The sequence below is a fragment of the Antechinus flavipes genome, chromosome 2 (assembly GCF_016432865.1).
Source record: "Antechinus flavipes isolate AdamAnt ecotype Samford, QLD, Australia chromosome 2, AdamAnt_v2, whole genome shotgun sequence".
Lineage (NCBI taxonomy): Eukaryota > Metazoa > Chordata > Mammalia > Dasyuromorphia > Dasyuridae > Antechinus > Antechinus flavipes.
Genome location: NC_067399.1, coordinates 357,040,825 through 357,059,221, shown reverse-complemented (window position 1 = coordinate 357,059,221; position 18,397 = coordinate 357,040,825). Strand labels below are relative to the sequence as shown.

General features: G+C 35.1%; 1 protein-coding gene across 2 annotated transcripts in view; it reads right to left on the bottom strand.

Moving 5' to 3' along the window:
- Positions 1-18,397, bottom strand: part of JAG2 (jagged canonical Notch ligand 2) — a 156,041-nt gene that overhangs the window by 75,948 nt on the left and 61,696 nt on the right. For both annotated transcript variants that reach the window (XM_051978113.1, XM_051978114.1), the window contains exons 3-4: positions 13,532-13,586; positions 2,413-2,664 (exon numbers count right to left, since the gene is read on the bottom strand). In XM_051978113.1, coding sequence (XP_051834073.1) covers positions 2,413-2,664; positions 13,532-13,586 — 307 coding nt within the window. The remainder of the gene's footprint in view (positions 1-2,412; positions 2,665-13,531; positions 13,587-18,397) is intronic.

Genomic DNA, 18,397 nt, shown 5'->3' with positions numbered 1-18,397 from the left:
GGCCAACAGATAGCTATCTGGCCAAATACAAGTGGTTATTAATTCTAATTTGTAGGTATTTGGTTTGGTAATATAGTTTAGCACTCCACCATTAGGTAGTAAGCATTAAATATTACACATTTATATCTACTAAAAGCATTATTAAACTTTTGAAAGCTCTAAAAATTAATAATGCTAGTAGATTATATTTACATTGCACCACCTATTAGCACAAAGCTGCTAATATTAGGGGAGAAACCATTGTTAACCAGAAAAGACAAATAGCTTGGACTGGTTTGAAATCTGTTTCCAAAGATATCTACTGCAGAAGAATAGTATAGTCAAGATTATGGAGTTTTGGTAAAAGTTGGACTTGCATAACACCTTAAATTTGTAAAGCATAATACATATACTATTTCTTTTGAGTCAAAAGGTTCTGGGGCTGCATTTAATAGGATTCCATTGAGCAGAATGAGGGATATGCCTTTTGCCCTGGTCAAACCCCATCTAGAGTAATCTGCTAGACATCACATTTAGGAAGAAGTAAACAGAAGATGAAAGGCACATAACCAAAATGGTAAAAAGCCTGGAAATAATTCCACAGATTGAACTAGTTCAAGGAATTGGAGATATGTATGCTAGTTGAGATGTTGGGTGAACATGATTAATGGACTATTATGAAGAAGGAGGATTAAGACTTGTCTCTACAGGGCAAAAACTAGGGACGATAGGAAAAAATTACAGAGAACTTTCAGACAAACGAATTTTTAAATTTCTAACAAGTTATCTTTTCATCATTAAAATGTTTCTGAGCATTCTGTTTGGATACCTTCTTTCACTTAGCCATAATCTGCAGACTAGAAATTCCTTTAAAAAGAACCATACAAAAATGCTAAAGTTAATGATATAAAAAATTTGTTGTCAAAGTACTTTATACATTAACTCACTAGTACCCCAAAACAATCCTATGAAGGGCATGACAGGCATTACTATACTTATGAAAAAATTGAGGCACAGAAAGGTAAAGTGACTTGTTCATGATCATATAGCTTGTTCAATAATGGAAGGAGAATTTTAACCTAGATCTATAGCCCCAAGTCTAACATTTTTGGTATGCCTATTTTATATATACTAATTCTGTAATGGTTTAATGCTGCATCCCTCAGCTACCTGATGTGGACAATGCAGAGATTTGCTGAATTTAATTAATTATTAGATCTTTAAAAAAAAATGGAATGGACTTCCTCAGTAGAAGTTTTTCAAGTAGAGGCTGCTGGGAATATTGTTGAAGAAACTCCTGCTTAGATTTGAGTTTGACTAAAAAGTCCTTTATAAGAAATTCTGATGAGTTGCTCACATGACAGAGTTCTTAAATAAACCGTAACTCAGGCTTGAGAGTTGTTTAGTATGAGGCTGATAAGCTTCCAGTTTTCCCCAGAAGAGGAAAAAAAGGGCCTTCCCTTTCTCCCAATGTGCCAGCGACCCTTCTACATACAAAAAGTCACACACAAAAAATTATGTGTTGAACTAATGCTTATTGATTGTAGACACAGTGGTCTGTGAGCCACTAGTAATGCAGCAGCTCACAGACTCAAACCCATCAGGCTCTGGTTTAATCTCCCTTCTTCCCACAGCCTTCCTAAAAGATTAATCAAGCACCTCCAATAAAAAAGAATTTATTGCCTTTCAAAACCACTTAACTATGGAAAAATTCTAATTATTAGAAAATTCATCCTCATCATAAGCCAAAATCTATACTTCTCTATTTCCTCCAAATTCAGTGTCCTGAAACCAAGTAGAACAAATCTAATCCCCTTTTAACAGAATAGCCCTTTAAATATTTGGGACAGCAAGCATGCTTGTCCTTACCTTATCTTTGTATGTGGAGAAAGCACTAGATTTGGAGTAAAAAAAGGCCAATGAAACTTTGGACAAGATAATTCTAATGTTCTTTCCAGCCCTAAAACCTTTGACTCATGTCCTCCCTCCCTTCATAGGACTGTTTTGAAAACATATGAAAATACAAAGGTGAAAGTATAGGTATAAAGCTCTGAGTGTACACACAGGGCTTTCTCTGTAGCTTCCAATTTCCCTAACCCTTCCTGTAAGGGCACTTCATTTTATAAAGATGAATCACCTAAAATATGATTCCTATATATAGGTCTATAAGTACCTTTATTTAGAAACCTGTGCTTGAAGATGGGAGAGATATAGAACTAGAAAGAACACAGTGCTTGTTCTTGCTGTCATGGAGTTCACAATCTAGAATGAAGATATGGATGGACACTAAAGTAATACATGATAATATTCTAGAGTACCTAGAGTACATGGGATAGGAGGAAGAAAACAACCAAAAATTAACACAGTTATGGTAAAGAAGGATATTTGTTCTTTTTCTTTGTCTCACAACTTGAACATGTTGGTTCTTGTTACCTTGCTTACACTCAGGGCCCATCCAACCTTCCATGCAGGCCTTATTGCCATACTGGTCACAGGTATAGTGGCCTACAAAATCATTCCTTGGCCTGCAGAACTTGTTACAGGTGCTGCTGTAGTAGTTCTCATCACACTGCACACGGATCTTCACTTCTAGATGAGCCACATGGCCACTGAAGTGTAAGCTCTTCCAGCGGTCCTCAGGATTGATCATTCCTGCATGTGAAACTCTTTCAATCAGAAGCCCATCTGCCAGATAAAGAGTAGGGAAAGGAATAGAAAAGGAAGAAGACAGAGCTGATCATCTGGAGGAATACACATTAGAAATTCTTTTACAAAGCCAATTCTCCTCTCCTCTTCAATGTGGTCATGAACTAAACAATTTTTATGAATACAGGTCATCTCCCTTAGCAAAATGTAAGCTCTTTGAGGGGAAAGAGCTTTTGTTTTTGTATCTCTAGAACTTTTAGAATAAATATTTATGTAGAACTTTAAAAGCAAAACTTTTTTCTTGTTTTATTAAAGCCTTTTATTTTCAAAACATATGCATAGATAATTTTCAACATTCATCCTTGCCAAACTTTGTGTTCCAATTTTTCCCTTCCCTAGATAGCAAGTAAATCAATATTTGTTAAACATGTAATTCTTCTATACATATTTCCACAATTATGCTGCACAAGAAAAATCATATCAAAAAGGAAAAAAAGAGAAAGAAAACAAAATGGAAGCAAAGAACAAAAAGAGTGAAAATATTTTGTTGTGATCCACCTCAGTACCCTCTCTCTGGATGCAGATGGCTTTCTCCATCACAAGACCATTGGAACTGGCTTGAATTGCCTTGAAAAGCAAAACTGTTTACATATATCTCATTTTATTTTGACAATAATCCTAGGGAAAAGTGCTATTATTATTCTGATTTTGCAGATGGGAAAAGTGAAGCAAACAATGATTGATTTACCCAGAGTCACATCACTAGTAGATAAGGTTAGCTTTTAATGGAAATCTTCCTGACTCCAGAGCTGGAGCTCCATCCACTGTAACCACTTAGCCGCCTCAAGAATATTATGTGTTGAACTAATGCTTATTGACTAACCAAATCTCTATTAGTACCTTTATTTAGAAACCTGCGCTTGAAGATGGGAGAGATATAGAGCTAGAAAGAACACAGTGCTTGTTCTTGCTGTCGTGGAGTTCACAATCTAGAATGAAGATATGGACACTAGAGTAATACCTGACAATACTCTAGAGTACATAAAAAGCACATTATAGAAGTGTCAAAGTACATCAAACTAGAGTAAGAATGGGCATTTATTGAATGAAAATCAGAGTGGTCCTTCTGGAAGAGGTAGCATATAAGCTGGACTTTAAAGAAAGAAGAATTCAACAAAGAGACTGGGGGAGGGTTTTTCAAACAGAAGAAACCATTGGAGATGAGGTGTATTCAAAGGAAGTTGTCCAGCATGAATGGTGTACCGAGTACAAGGAAATGAGCAAAATGAAAAGTAGAAAAGTAGAAATCACAACAGAGCTTGTGGAGGGTGCTGAATACCAGGCAGAGGCCTTTGAACTTTATTCAGTATGCTCTCAGGGATTACCAAAGATTTATAATGGAATAATGACATAATAAAGACTATATATAAAAATTATTCTGGGAGAAACATGAAGAACAGATCAGAGTGGGAGAGAGAACATGAAGACCTTTTTGTTCAACTCCTTTTAGATAGCTATAAAGCCTGATGCTTAAGTGGACCCTTCCTCCGGAGATCCAGGATTTACTGAGCCAGAGGAAAGCTTTGTTGTCTAATATTTGGCAACAGGCGGGGCAGGAAATGAAGCTGAGGACAATTCAAAGGAAATAATATGGAACTAGACCAGAATCAAGAGGAAGTAGATTTTTCTCCCTCAAAAGGGTGGAATCTACTATGCCCACACTATTAAACTCTCCTACTTCTCTCCATATTCCTCTTGCGAAGTTTTTACTCATTTTGCTTTCCTACCACTTTTATTTTTTATTAAAGCTTTTTATTTTCAAAACATATGCATAGATAATTTTCAATATTCACCCTTGTAAAACCTTGTGTTCGAAATTTTTTTCCATCCCTTCTCCCACCTTCTCCTCTAGACAGCAAGGAATTCAATATATGTTAAACATGTGCAATTTTTCTATACATATTTCCACAATTATCATGTTGCACAAGAAAAATCATAACAAAAAGGAAAAAAAATGAGAAAGAAAACAAAAAGCAAGCAAACAACAACAGGAAGTGAAAATACTATGTTGTAATCTACCCTCAGTCTCCACAGTTCTCTGAGTACAGATGGCTCTCTTCATCATAAGCATTGGAACTGGCCTGAATCACCTTAAAAAGATCCATGTCCATCAGAATTGATCATCATATAATCTTGCTGTTGGTGTATACAATGATCTCTTGGTTCTGCTCATTTCACTTAGCATCAATTCATTTAAATCTCCTGAGGCCTCTCTGAAATCATTCTGCTGACTGTTTGTCATAGAAAAATAATATTCCATTACATTTATATACCATAACTTATTCAGCCATTCTTCAATTGATGGGCATCCATTCAGTTTCCATTACAAAAAGGGATGCTACAAACATTTCTCAACACATAGGTCTTTTTCCCTCCTTTATTATTTCCTCGGGATACAGACCCAGTAATAGCACAGATGGGTCAAAGGATATGCACAATTTGTTAGCCTTTTGGGCATAGTTCCATATTTCTCTCCATATTGGTTGGATCAGTTCACAATTCCACCAACAATGAAATTAGTGTCCCAGTTTTCTCATATCACCTCCAAGATTCATTATTATCTTTTCCTGTCATTTTAGCCAATCTGAGAGATGTGTACAATCACTTTCATTTTTCAAGATAGTCTTCCTCCCTCTCTCCCACCCAGAAAATGTCCCTCATACAATAAAGAATAAAAAAGAAAAGAGGAGATGGACAAAGCAGTTCAGTGAAATGAACCAAGTTTCACAGCATATGTAAGCATCCAAGTTATCGATTTCTGTAAAAGTGGAAGATAAATGTCATCTCTTCTTGGAGCCTAATTTGATTAATATAATTTTACAGCATTTAGTTCTGTATTGTTGTTGTTCTTCCCATCTGGATTGTTATAGTTGTATATATAGATTTCCTGTTGTTGCTTTTACTTTTTATCAATTCACATGGATTTTCCTGTTAGGTGTCCAACATATTTGCTTATGGATTCTACTACATTCTCATGCTATAATTTAATTAGTCATTCCTAAATCAATGATAATCTACTTTGTTTCCAGTTCTCTGATACTAGAAAAATGTTGCTTTAAATATTTTGGTGCATTATAGACATTTTGTTAGCATAATTCCAAACTGCATTCCAGAATGCATGAACCTATTTACAGATCCAACACTGTATTAATGCACTTGTCTTTCCTCATCCCTTTCAACATTAAATATTCCCATCTTTTGATAGTTTTATTGTTGAAAATTTTAATTTTCAGAGTTGTTTTGTTTGTATTTCTCTTATTAATGATTTGGAGCAATCCTTCATAGATGGCTTATAGTTTGCAATCTTCTTTTGAGAACCGTTTGCATTCTTTGACTACTTACCAACTAGTAAATATAACTCTTGATTCTTTCCACTTTTAAAATCTAATTTATTCAGAGACAGTTTGAAATTGGAAATATGAAGATGAGAAAAAGAAAAAACATTTTTAAAGGGGAACAATAAATAATTCTGAATGTATGCATGCAAATGCATATATATATATATATATATATATATATATATATTTGTTATCAGCTCACCCCCAAAATTTGAAAATTTGTTAGAATCAATCTCTGCACATGCATTTGATCTTTTGTCTAATATAGCTCTTGAGAGAAAAAAGTATGTTCTATCTATTTTAGCTTCCCAGAGCCAAACATAGGATGCTGAACATGGATTTACTATTCAATATATGTTTGTTTTAACAAATAATGTACAAGTTGATGATCTAGATATTTTCTAAACAGATGTACGTACTGGTTGGCTTTTCATTTACTAGAACTGTGTATGTGTGTGTGCACACATGCGTATTTATGTAGTTCTAACATTTTCTAAGATTTAGTTTCCTTTTCCTTCCCTCTGCCCCTTGCACTATGCAATTTTATTGATGTTGGAAATGTTCAGTCCAGATTACAAATTTAAGTAATTTAGAATTCTCAATTACTCAACCTAGTACATTAGACCCACTTGCACTTGAACAAAACTCACTCTTTATGCCATGACCAGATAACAGAGAAGTAACACTCCCTACTATATCCCCAATTCAGTATGCAGCATAAGCTGCATAGGACTTTGAGCTGCACAGAACTTCAGAGACTATCTAATTCAATGCTGTTGTTTTTTAGGGGAGGAGAAGAAGGTCAAGAGTTATTAAATGATTTACCCAAAGTAATGAAAGTAGGAAATAGTAGGAAATAGTGTCCCTTTAAGGGACACAAGAGAAGGCTTGATGGTAAGAAGGGACACCCCCGATTCTCCCACCAGTCAGTGATCCCCTTATGTAGAAGTATTCTAGGGTTTTCCCTAAATTTTTTCTAATCTTTTTCATATTCATAGCCTGCTACCTCTGCTGAGTGTGAGGAATTCCATGAATTTACTTTGAGTAAAAATAAGAAAATCTTTAATTTATTCTAAATGTACCTCTTTCTAGTTTTAAAAGAGAAAAACCCTATGTAAATATGGGTTCTAGAAATGACTGTATAAAACCAATTACTTCTTTTCTCTGGGTCTCAGTTTCCCCATTTCTAATATAGCAACATTCTATTGTAAATAAAAAATTATTTTAAATCTGGGGACAACAGAATCCCCTCCTTGTTCACTTCTCTTGGGCTTATTTTAGATTAAAAGTTCTCAACTCAATCATAATCATTCTAAAACTTTACTTAGGAAAATTCCTAACATTTAGGTAGATATTAGATATAAATGTAGTCAGTCAGAAAACCTATCTCTTGTTAACTCTTGGGTTCTTATAATGAGACAAAACTAGATTTATCAGAAATCTTTGAAAAATAAAACAGCAGATGACATTATAGTTTCTGCAGATAAACAGGCATAGAAGGTAGGGGATAAGACAAAAGCTGGGTAAAGAGCTGACCTTGGGATGCCTGTAGAATCAGTGACTCCCTTTAATATTTCCCTTCTCTGACACAGTTCAGGACATCCTTTTCTCCTCAAAGTATGCTTAAGTGCCATGCTTGCTCTAATCTCTTTAAATTCAGTTTCTTATGATTTCTTCTTGTTGCTGAAACAGCTTCTTCCTTTTATACAAATTGCTTAAGGTCTTTAAAGGCCCAGTCTTTAATATTTTAATTTTTTTGCCAAGAGACACATTAGCCATGTTCACACTCTGTTCTGATTGTCTGATTCACTCAAAAAATGTTTTTACCAAAACTTATTTCTTCTAGAAGACAAGGAAGCTGTACTTCTAGCCACTAACAGGCTGTAAAATAAGGCTGACTAAGGTTCTTTTCTTTCCTGTCATTTCTATGAAAGTGAAAAGAGCCTCAGGCTGAGAATGGAAAAAATCTTGGTTCTAGCCCAGCTTCACTATTAACTTGACAATTTTGAACAACTTATTTGATCTCAGTTTAGACTAAATGACTTCTGAAATTCCTTTTAGTTCAAAGAATGCTTCTAGTCCCCGGGGTTTAAAAGGTTAAGACAAATTTAATTTTCTCTGTCACAGTCATGAAGTAATAGATTCTGATTAATATTCTTTCCAAAGAAGAGCTTTATTGTCAGTTTACCTTCTTACAGAAAAAATAAGTCATTCAAACAGCAATGAAATCTAGATCCCTTCCCCTCTGTTAATCCCAAACCAAAAGAAAAGGGTTACAAAATTTTATCACCAAAGGCTTGGTTGGGCAAATGAATTTAAGTACTTTACTTCAAACTGAAAGATCGCCACATAACACATCCAATCCAAACATTTAGTGTCTATTATGGAATCTTTAGAGTCTAATCCTATTCACACCTGAGCAAGAATTCCCTCAAATAAAATGGTTTATGGCCTCCACTTAAGCCATCCTTCCAAGCAACTAGGTGCTTAGAAATTCTTGCTTATTAAAAAAAATACATATATATTTTCTAAGAATCTGTCATCATTAATGTCTCCATATTTCTTCTTCTTCTGTAGCTCTTACTGATTGGTTTTTCTGAAATATGAAAATCCTTGAATCTTGTGATAGTTGGTAAGGGGGACTGGCATACTAAATAATATATCCTTGTATTATTCATTCACATTTCTGCATATTCAACTTGAGAACAAACTTTAGTTTAATATTTCAAGATGTCATGTTGATTTCTGTGTGTACATATGTAATACATCAAAAGATATGTACTATTTGTTGACTCTCAGGAAAATGAGTTTTTAATTTATCATCTGTATAATTTTTTAAAATTTTATTTCATCATCTGTAAGATAAATGGGCTTGACCTATCACCCTAAGATCTTTAATACTGCATAGATACCCTTCCATTTCTAATGTTCTGTGACTTTCTGATCCCTGATATCTATGATCTTGTTTTATTTATGAAGGACTGAGTATTCCAATAAATAAGCTGGTTTTCTGACCATGCACTAAATGCACTCTGTCTATTCACTCTGTAAATTAAAATTAGAGGTGTTCATTTCTTGGATTTTGTAATGCCATAGTTTGATTAGACAACATGGTACAGCAAATTTAAAAACACTATATACACTGTGGTGGAAAGAAAGGGCAGTTACACTTTCCATAAGTACATGGAATTCCTAATGAAGAAATTCCCTCTCCTAATACAGATAGGCAATGGCTCTATAGTTTATAATTTTTAAAAGTTTCCTGAAGAACTATTAGGTTAAATGATTTGCCTTGAGTTACAAAACTAGTCTCTAATCTTAACCTAAGTCTTTGTGACACTGAGGTCTACCCTCCATGTACTCTGACTTGAAGACATTGGTGTCCCAGCTATTCCATAAACAAGACACACTCCATTCCATCCCTCAGCTCCAGACATTTTCTCTAGCTATTCATGTTTGAAATTCCCTTCCTCTTCCACTACAATTACTAAGCAACTTTATTTTCATTAAGTCCCAGCTAAAATCTCATCTTCAACAGGAAGACTTTCCCAACTTCACTTAATTCTAGTGCCTTCCCCCTGTTAATTATTTCCTATTTATCTGACATATAGCTTTATACATACATATCTATATATTGCCTCCTCCATTAAATTGTAACTTCCTTGAGGGAAAGGAATTTTCTTTCTTTGTGTTCTGGCTCTTTTTGTACCACAAATCTTAGCCCAGTGCTTGGCACATAGTAGACATTTATAATAAATGTTTACTGGTTGGTTGTGTGTAACATCCGCTAAAAACACTACACTTAATAACCTTCACCTTTGCCCAGGAAGGGATAGCTTGATGTTTTGCACAAGTTTGAAAAGTAATGCTACATACAATATAGTTGATGACAGGAAAGAAGACTGCAACAAAGAAAAAGACATTGAATAGTTATTTCCCTGTGTCTCTGAATGGGAATTCAACACACTCAGTAGACAGAGGGGCACATTATTGCTTCTCCAAGACAAGCAGATTACAGGAGCTAAGAAGTAATCTATAGAGGGGCTCTGCCTTCTTTCTCGATCATATTTCAGCCTTAAATTTTAATATACTAAAAATAAACAAATAAATAAAATTTAATATACTCAATTCAAGATCTAATGATTAATAGCTGAAAAATCATAAAATATCAGAACTGGAAGGAACCTTAAGAAGATCATCTAATTCAATCCTTATATTTTACATACAAGTAAACTGAGGCCCAGAGAGATAAGAAAAAACTTGCTAGAGATCAAATAGTGAACTAAGATTGGAATAGAGACCTAAAGACTTAGCTCCAATGTTTATGACATTTTAATTCCCATTATGACTACTACCATCCTTTCTCCTACTAGATTAGGACGAAAGATACAGTGGAACTCAATAAAGACACATGGACTGATCTTTAAACTAGATATTATATATATATTTGAGAATGTATGTTATATATGCATATGTATAGAATATATAAATGTATATATACAAAATATATCTTATTTATAAATATGTATATAAACAAAAATCATGTATACATATATATTTATCTTATTTATGAATATATAAGTATATATACACATATAATATATGTATATATCTTCCTGTCTCTATTATGTCATACTCTATTCCAGTTCTGGTATATTTCTCTAATTAATGATCACTACATATTTGTGTTTTTCCATAACACTTTCAATTTCCAAAGTACTTTTCATTGAAGCCACTGAAAAGATCTGGGTTTGAGTCTTGCCTGATACATATTGGCTGTATGATCTTGGACAAATCACCTCAATATTCTAGGCAACTCGAAATAGTAAGAAAAGAATCAAATTGCATATAAGAAGGGGTTTCCTTGCCTGCGAGATCTCCATAACAATGAAATCCTAGATCCAGTTCTTGTCCCTTTTACTTATTATTTTTAGATCCATAATCTCCAAAGAAGAAGTATTATTAATTCCATTTTACAGGTGTGAGAACAGTGGTCAAGAAATAGAAAAAGTATGGCTGGGGAAAGACACTAATATTACCATCAGCTCACATTTATGTAGTACTTCAAAGTCTGCATTTTCTTCCCAACAATCTTGTGGCATAAATAATAAAAAGTATTATTACTTTGGGGGCAGCTAAGTGGCACAGTGGATAGAGCACCAGCCCTGATGTCTGGAGCACCTGAGTTAAATCTAGCCTCAGACACTTAACACTTTCTAGTTGTGTGACTCTGGACAAGTCAATTAACCCCAATTACCTCAGTCAAAAAAAAGTATTATTACTTTTAAAATATATTTATATATTTTACAAATGACAAAACTGAATCACAAAGAGTTTGTGTGATTTACCTATGGTCAGATAGCTAGTAAATATTGGAGCTAGGATTCCAATCTAGGTCTTTTAACTCTAAACCCACTGCTGTTTTCATTTGTGGCATTTACCCCAAACTTATTCTCATAGGTTGGGTCTCTGAGAGAGTCAATTGCCTTGAATTCAAGATCCTCTATGAGTCTATAGGACTAAAACAACATAACTCATGAACCCCTTTAATAATCAATAGAAAATTAGTTCAAAGCAAAAATATCATCTGATTTGGCATAATAAGAACAGTAGATATAAAGCATTGCCTCCAGAAAACAGGGCCACTCTTCCAACATACACGACTCCACAGGAAATGTTGGCATACATAAAGAATACCCTAGTGAGGAGACATACAGATAGGAAATACATGTGGCCAAGGCAACTTACATCTCCAGGACTATTGGACCCAAAAGCCCTTTTTCTTTCGATGGTTTCATCACTTTACTCACCCATGGACTCAACATTTCTAATTAGGATGATCTGACAGGTGGATTCGCCACAGCTCTGTTTCCACTGTCAGCTAGCTAGCTAAGTTTCTTTTTTCTCTCATCTAGCTCTCTTCCCTTCTTGCAAGAATGTCTACTCTTCAGGATTACCTTAGCTTTCTTTAAGCCGTCTATCTGTTGGGTGAAGCAGCTTTACAACAAAGCAACATGGCCAAGTAGAGTGGGGGTGAGGAAGTAGTATTGGTACAGGAGAGAACAATCTTTCATTTCCCTCTGTCTCTACCAGAGGGTAGTGGATAGCAATGAGTAATTCTCTCAAAAGTTGGATTCTTCCTTCACAGCTCTTTGATGCCAGGGTTATCTCCTCAAAGGTGCTTCCTGCTTCAGCTTCCTGCTTCCACTGAAGATTGTGTCTACATTTTAAAAGGGCCATTAGGCTCTGGGTAATTGGCACCATTCCTTTTATTTCCATTAAGTCTGCCTAAGGAACTTATTAGTCAAATATCTAAAACGGCTAATAAAAACTGTCCTCTAATTCCATTAGGTTTCAATGAAGGACTTCTCTGAGATATAATTAAGATTTTAATAGTTCTGCAGGCTGCTTCCTTACATTCTGTGATTTCAACAGTTAGGATGACAGGAATTTAATCCATCAGGGGTATCCTGAATAACCTCCAATACATTCTACTTACTCAGTTAAACATCTGTTATGTCCAGTAAATCAACAGACATGCTTATAGCATATATATTTACAGTACCAATTATGGATAGCTTTCCATTAATTTAGAGATGTTAAAGAATTGTCTTTTAAAATAGCTCTTCTAATATCACATAACAAGGATTCTGTTAAGTCTATGTGTTATTGTTCTCAATAATTAAAATTTTGCAGCCTTTTATTCTTCATGAGGATCCAGGCTTGTCACAGATGATGGGACTAGAGATTATATTCACTCCTCCTCATCTTCCAAATACATATAGCTATACAATTCAATCAATGGTAGTTAACACCGCTACTGTTGTTTGTGATATGTTCTATCAACTTAAAAAAATAAAGCAAATTCAAAAAGAAAATTTCATTTCCTCAACTTCCCCCCCCTCACAAAAGTCTGGTTCCAAAGAGCTCTCAAAAAAAAAAAAATTGAAAATCATACTCTAAGGCCCTAGGACAATCTCAAGCTCACCCCAGTAGTTTTGTTATTGATTGCATTACTTCACATAGACATTTTCCTAGAATATGACCCAGATAAAGAACTTTATTTCTTAAAACTAGCAAGAAATCAAACCGATTTCTGTAAAAGTTCCTTTTGGTCTCTGTGCCAACAGTAGGGCAACTTAACTTTTTCCAGTTACATACTGTGATTTTATCAGATGGACTGGAGGAAGTTAATTAATCATGGGTCTTCTTATCAACTTCCCTCACCATATTTTACACCATACTTCCAAAGAATATTTTAACTATAGGAAACTCTTGAGCCCTCATGTTCCCCACCATAACCCTGGTCTACACAAGATAGCCTTTAACAACTTTGTGGCTTGTAGCCTTTGCCTCTATTGAACTGCTGGAAGACAGTAGGCAATCTACTTTCCATCTCACTTCCTTCCCAAATTCTAATTTCAGAATTCAATTCTGTCTCCCTATTCACATCCCCCAAGTTCACAAATCACCCTATCAAGAGAATCTCCTCCTGGGAATATACTCACCATTTTGAGTGCCATTATCCCAGTCCCAGGCCTCCACTATCAGGGTGAATGATCGCTAGAAACAAAGAGAGAGAACTAGTTAAATGTAGCTGATCTGGCTTAGATCCCAAAGAATGACAATACTTAATTTCTATTCCACTCTGTTCAAACAGCTGATTTCTGACCATATGTAATGGTCAGTTAAGAACATGGAGATTCCTGTAATATAAAAAAAGTGCTCTGGATTTGGATACAAGATTGTTGCATTAGAATCCTAAGTCCTGTGTGACTTAACACAAATCATTCTCTCTTTCTGGGTCTTAATTTCCTTTCCTGTAAAATGGGAATACTTGTACTACTTATCTTATAAGACTGTGAAGAAAATACTTTTGAAACTTTACAATTGAATCATGTACTATTTACATAATTATTATTTTACATTATTATTATAAGTTTTTATTCTGAGAAATCATCATCTAGGAAGAGAAAAAGACAGTTATAATACAAGACCGAGTGTGGAAAAAAGACATGAGAGAATGCTCTTGGGATTCAGTGATTGCTTGTAACTATGGAGGGGAATAATCAAAGAAGTCTTCATGGAGAGGATAGCTTCTGAGATATACTTTTGAAGGTGATAAGGATTTTGACAAATGGGAAATGGATCAATTTCAGGCAGAGTAAACGCTATTTACAAGGGTATGAAACCAGAAGGAAACAGGACAGATGTAAGAATGACAAGCAATCCAGTTTGGCTGAGCCAGAATGTAATAGGAGATACAGTCAGTGACGCAGGGCCAGATTGTGGATGGCATCAAATGCCAGGATCCTGTAGAGAGAAAGGAGCCACTGAAGAGTTCTAAATAGAGGACTAACATGGTCAATTCCCCCTCTATAGGTCAAAATCTTACAAAATGCTTTCCTCACAAGAGTTCTGGTATTACTATTAATTTTACAGTTAAGGAAACTATTTGAGAGATTAAAGGAGTTGACAATTATCATACAGCTACTACATATGGAATCTTGGAATGGAATTCAGCTTTTCTAACTTCACTGCCAATTACAATACAAATATACTGTATTATATACAATAAAGATGCACTATTCTCTCCTGATTCCACTACTATTAGACAATGCAATCTCTTTCCCTGGATCTTTAGCCACGTGATTACCTACAACATTGGGTATATCTTCTAGGACTTCATCTTGGGTCTTCTTCTCTTATGATCTCATTAGCTCCCATGGATTCAATTCTCATTTCTATGCTGATGATTCTGAGATCTACTGATCCATCCCTCTCTAACTTCTCCTGACCTCCAATATCACATTTCTAACTGTTTAATAGACATTTCAAACTGGATATTTGGTACCAATTTTAAAAACTCAACATCTGCAAAACTGAACTCATTATTCTTCTCCCACATAAACCTTCTCTTCTCAATTTCCTTATCCTGGAGAGCACCAGCATCTTCTCAGTTAGTCCAGATTCACCACATCGGGGTCATCCCTGATTCCCTATCCTCTCTTCTCTCCATGTCTGATCTGTTGTCAAGTCATTTCATTTCTTTATGATCTCTCTCATATATGTCCCTTTTCTCCTCTAACACTGATACCACCCTAATGTAAGTCTTTATTGCCGCGTCCTGGGACTATCTCCCCTACTCTGATCCATCTCTGCTTAGCTACCAAATTAATCTTCCTAATCTGATCATATCACTTGCCTAATTCAACAAACTCTATTGGCTCCCTATTTTCTCCAAGATCCAACTGGTATTTAAAGTCCTTCACAACTTGGCCCTTTCCTACCTTGCCAGTGTCCTTACTTCTCTCTCCACATACTCTGTGATCTAGTAACACTGGTGTCTCTATTGTTCCTCAAACACAATATACTTTAGCCTTTCCTATTTCTCTGTCCTCATTTTATATTATTTCCTCTTCCTGCTCTATTACCTATTATTAATGGTCTTTTCATTCTTCCTCAAACTTGATAATACCTAGCCTACTTCCATGCCTTTCCATCAACTATCCGCTATGTCTGGTATTGATTCTTTCTTCACCTCAACCTTATAGAATAGCTCTTCTTTTAAGGTGAAACTCAAATATCAAGAATTTCTCTGCCTCTTCATCTCATTTCCTCAAATGTTTTTTGCCACTACCACATCCATCACACTTATATTACATGAAAAGGTAAGCTTTTTCTTTGCTTTCTACACATACAAGTGAGAATACAAGGCAGTATGAAAAGAAGAGCAATAGCAATTGAGAGAATCAAGAACTACCTCTCATAAAAGATGATACTTTGGTTGCACCTCTTGGCAAATGGCTTCTTTTTTTTTTTCAGTGAAAAGAAAGGTTCTTAGTGGAGAGGGTAGGGTTTGAGGAGGGATGAAAAGGTCCAGAAAAATCACTTCAGTGGGTGGGATTGTGAGTGAGTTAGTAAGCTATAAAAGGGGACTTTTGATGACTTGGTTTCTTGGTCACAAAAAATACAAAAAGGTACATCCACATGGTTGGGTCCTTCAGATTTGATATTTCCATAAAAGAAGAAGGTAAAGATAAAACATCTGCCCAACTAATCTTTTTTTTTTTTTTTAAATATCCTTTCTATGCTATGGCTAAGTAAACTTTAAACAACCTGCAAGTGCTTCATTTTATTCCAGCATCAAACCTGAACAGATCTCAGAGTGAATCATGTTCACTCTTCACATGTGGCAATTGGGATAGGATGGTTGTAAGATTTCCAATGAATCTGATGGATACTATAAATATATAGAATGAAATGGCTAGACATAAAAACTATGGCACCCCGTGGCAAGGGCTCTTATGGTGAACTATGGAGAATTCTCTCAATCAATGTTCCCATTGATGCAGTGATTAGCTCAGCAGATATTAAGCAAGGCTGTCAGAGAGGGTAGATAAAGTATCATATCTAGTATTCCTTAACTGATGTCGACCATTCTGAAGAAGTTAAATTGAACTTCTATTGATCTATTGAACATAAATTTGTCTAGCACATTCATAGACTAGAATGTGTTTTCAGCATTTAGGGACTGTACAATAAAGAACCTGGCATATCCTTTAGCTAATCCCTGATGGAGAGGAATTTCCTTCCTGGAGGGAACAGGAGTGAACAGTTTTCATCCAAGGAATTGGGGAAACTGCAAAAGAAATTAAAATAGCCACCTAAGAAGTCACTGGAACAATGGCCAATAGGAGAGTGGTCTAGTAGAATCAACAGCAGATCTTCCCTGCACTTGAGCAGTTCCACAGGTTTGGGGAGCTCTCAAAGGACTTAATACTGTATGGTCAATTAAAAGAATAATCTTCACATGGAGACTACCCTTTGTCCTGTTTTTAAAGGCTGGCATATCTAATCTCGAAAAAATGAATTGAGATTTCTACCCATTCCTCAGTGGAGATCTATAGGAAATGACATATTGAACCTATGTGGTCTCCATATGGCTTACCACATATCAGATCCTGCTCTTTGGTCAAAACCTGTCTGAATGGTTTTTGGGGGAAAAAAAAAAGGATCCTTTTGATAACTTCTGAGTAGGTAACTTTGTTGTTTGTTTTCAATTGTGTCCAACTTTTCATGACAACATTTAGGGTTTTCTTGACAAAGATATTTGAATGGTTTGCCAGTGTTATATGCCTGTGAAAACTGGGCAGTATACGAGTGCCATATCAAAAAACAGAACTGTTTACATTTGAATTACTTTATGAAGATTCTGAAGATCATCTGGCAGGATAAGGTACCAAACACTGAGGTCCTTTTTTGAACAAAACAGACAGGCATTCAAACTCTATTGCAGAATACAACTCCAGAGTGGTACCATGTTGTTTGAATGCCAAATATATTCTTACCTAAAACACTATCTTATGGAGAACTCACACAAGGCAAGCACTCACATAGTGATCAGAAGAAGCAACACAATGACACCCTTCTTGAAGAACTTTGGAACTAACTGTGTGACATGGGAGACACTGGAACAGGACTACCCAGATTGGTGTGCCCTCTTAAGAGAATATGCTATGCTCTATGAGTAAAGTAGAATCGAAGTAACTCAGAAGAAATGTAAGATGTGCAAACTTAGAGAATCCAGCCCAAATGTCTATATGGGCTATTCGTAACCAATTTGTAGTACAGTAGTTTGAACTCATTAATCTAATCAGCCACAGCTGAAGACCCTATACCTTGATTTTAACATAATGATATAATTTGGTCTTGACAGGATGATTAATCCTTAATCCAATAAAGATCTAATAACTTAGATTTATGGTAAATTAACACAAATATATAAAGCCAAACTCCCCCCAATGGAGAAGTGATAAAAGTATATGAACAGTTCTTAGAAAACAAACTATAAACAACTATATGAAATACTGCTCCAAAGCATCAATAATAAGAGAAATGAACATCAAAATCAGTTTGAGGTTTAAACTGGCAAAGACAATAAAAGATGGGAATAGTAAAAGTTATAAAGGTTGGGGAATGGTAGAAACACCACTTGTAGAAGCAGTGGATTAGTCTAAAGATTCTAGAAAATAATTTTGAATTATACTCAAAAAGTCACTAAAATAAACCCTCTAACTCAGCCCCACAGAAATTTAAGCTAGAAGATAAAGGAGCCATTTAGAGAGAAAAAATACATACATACAGCAGCTATTCTTATTGAAGAAAACAAAAAAAGCAAACAAAATAGGAAATTGCCGAGCAAATATGCTATTTCAATGTAACAAAATACTATTACAACATAAAAATGGTATGGATTTAGAACAATCTAAAAAGACTTGTTCTGAAATGATGCAGAATAACATGAATAGAACCTGGATAACAATTTATATAGTGACTACAATAAGTGACTACAATGAAGAAAGACTTCAAAA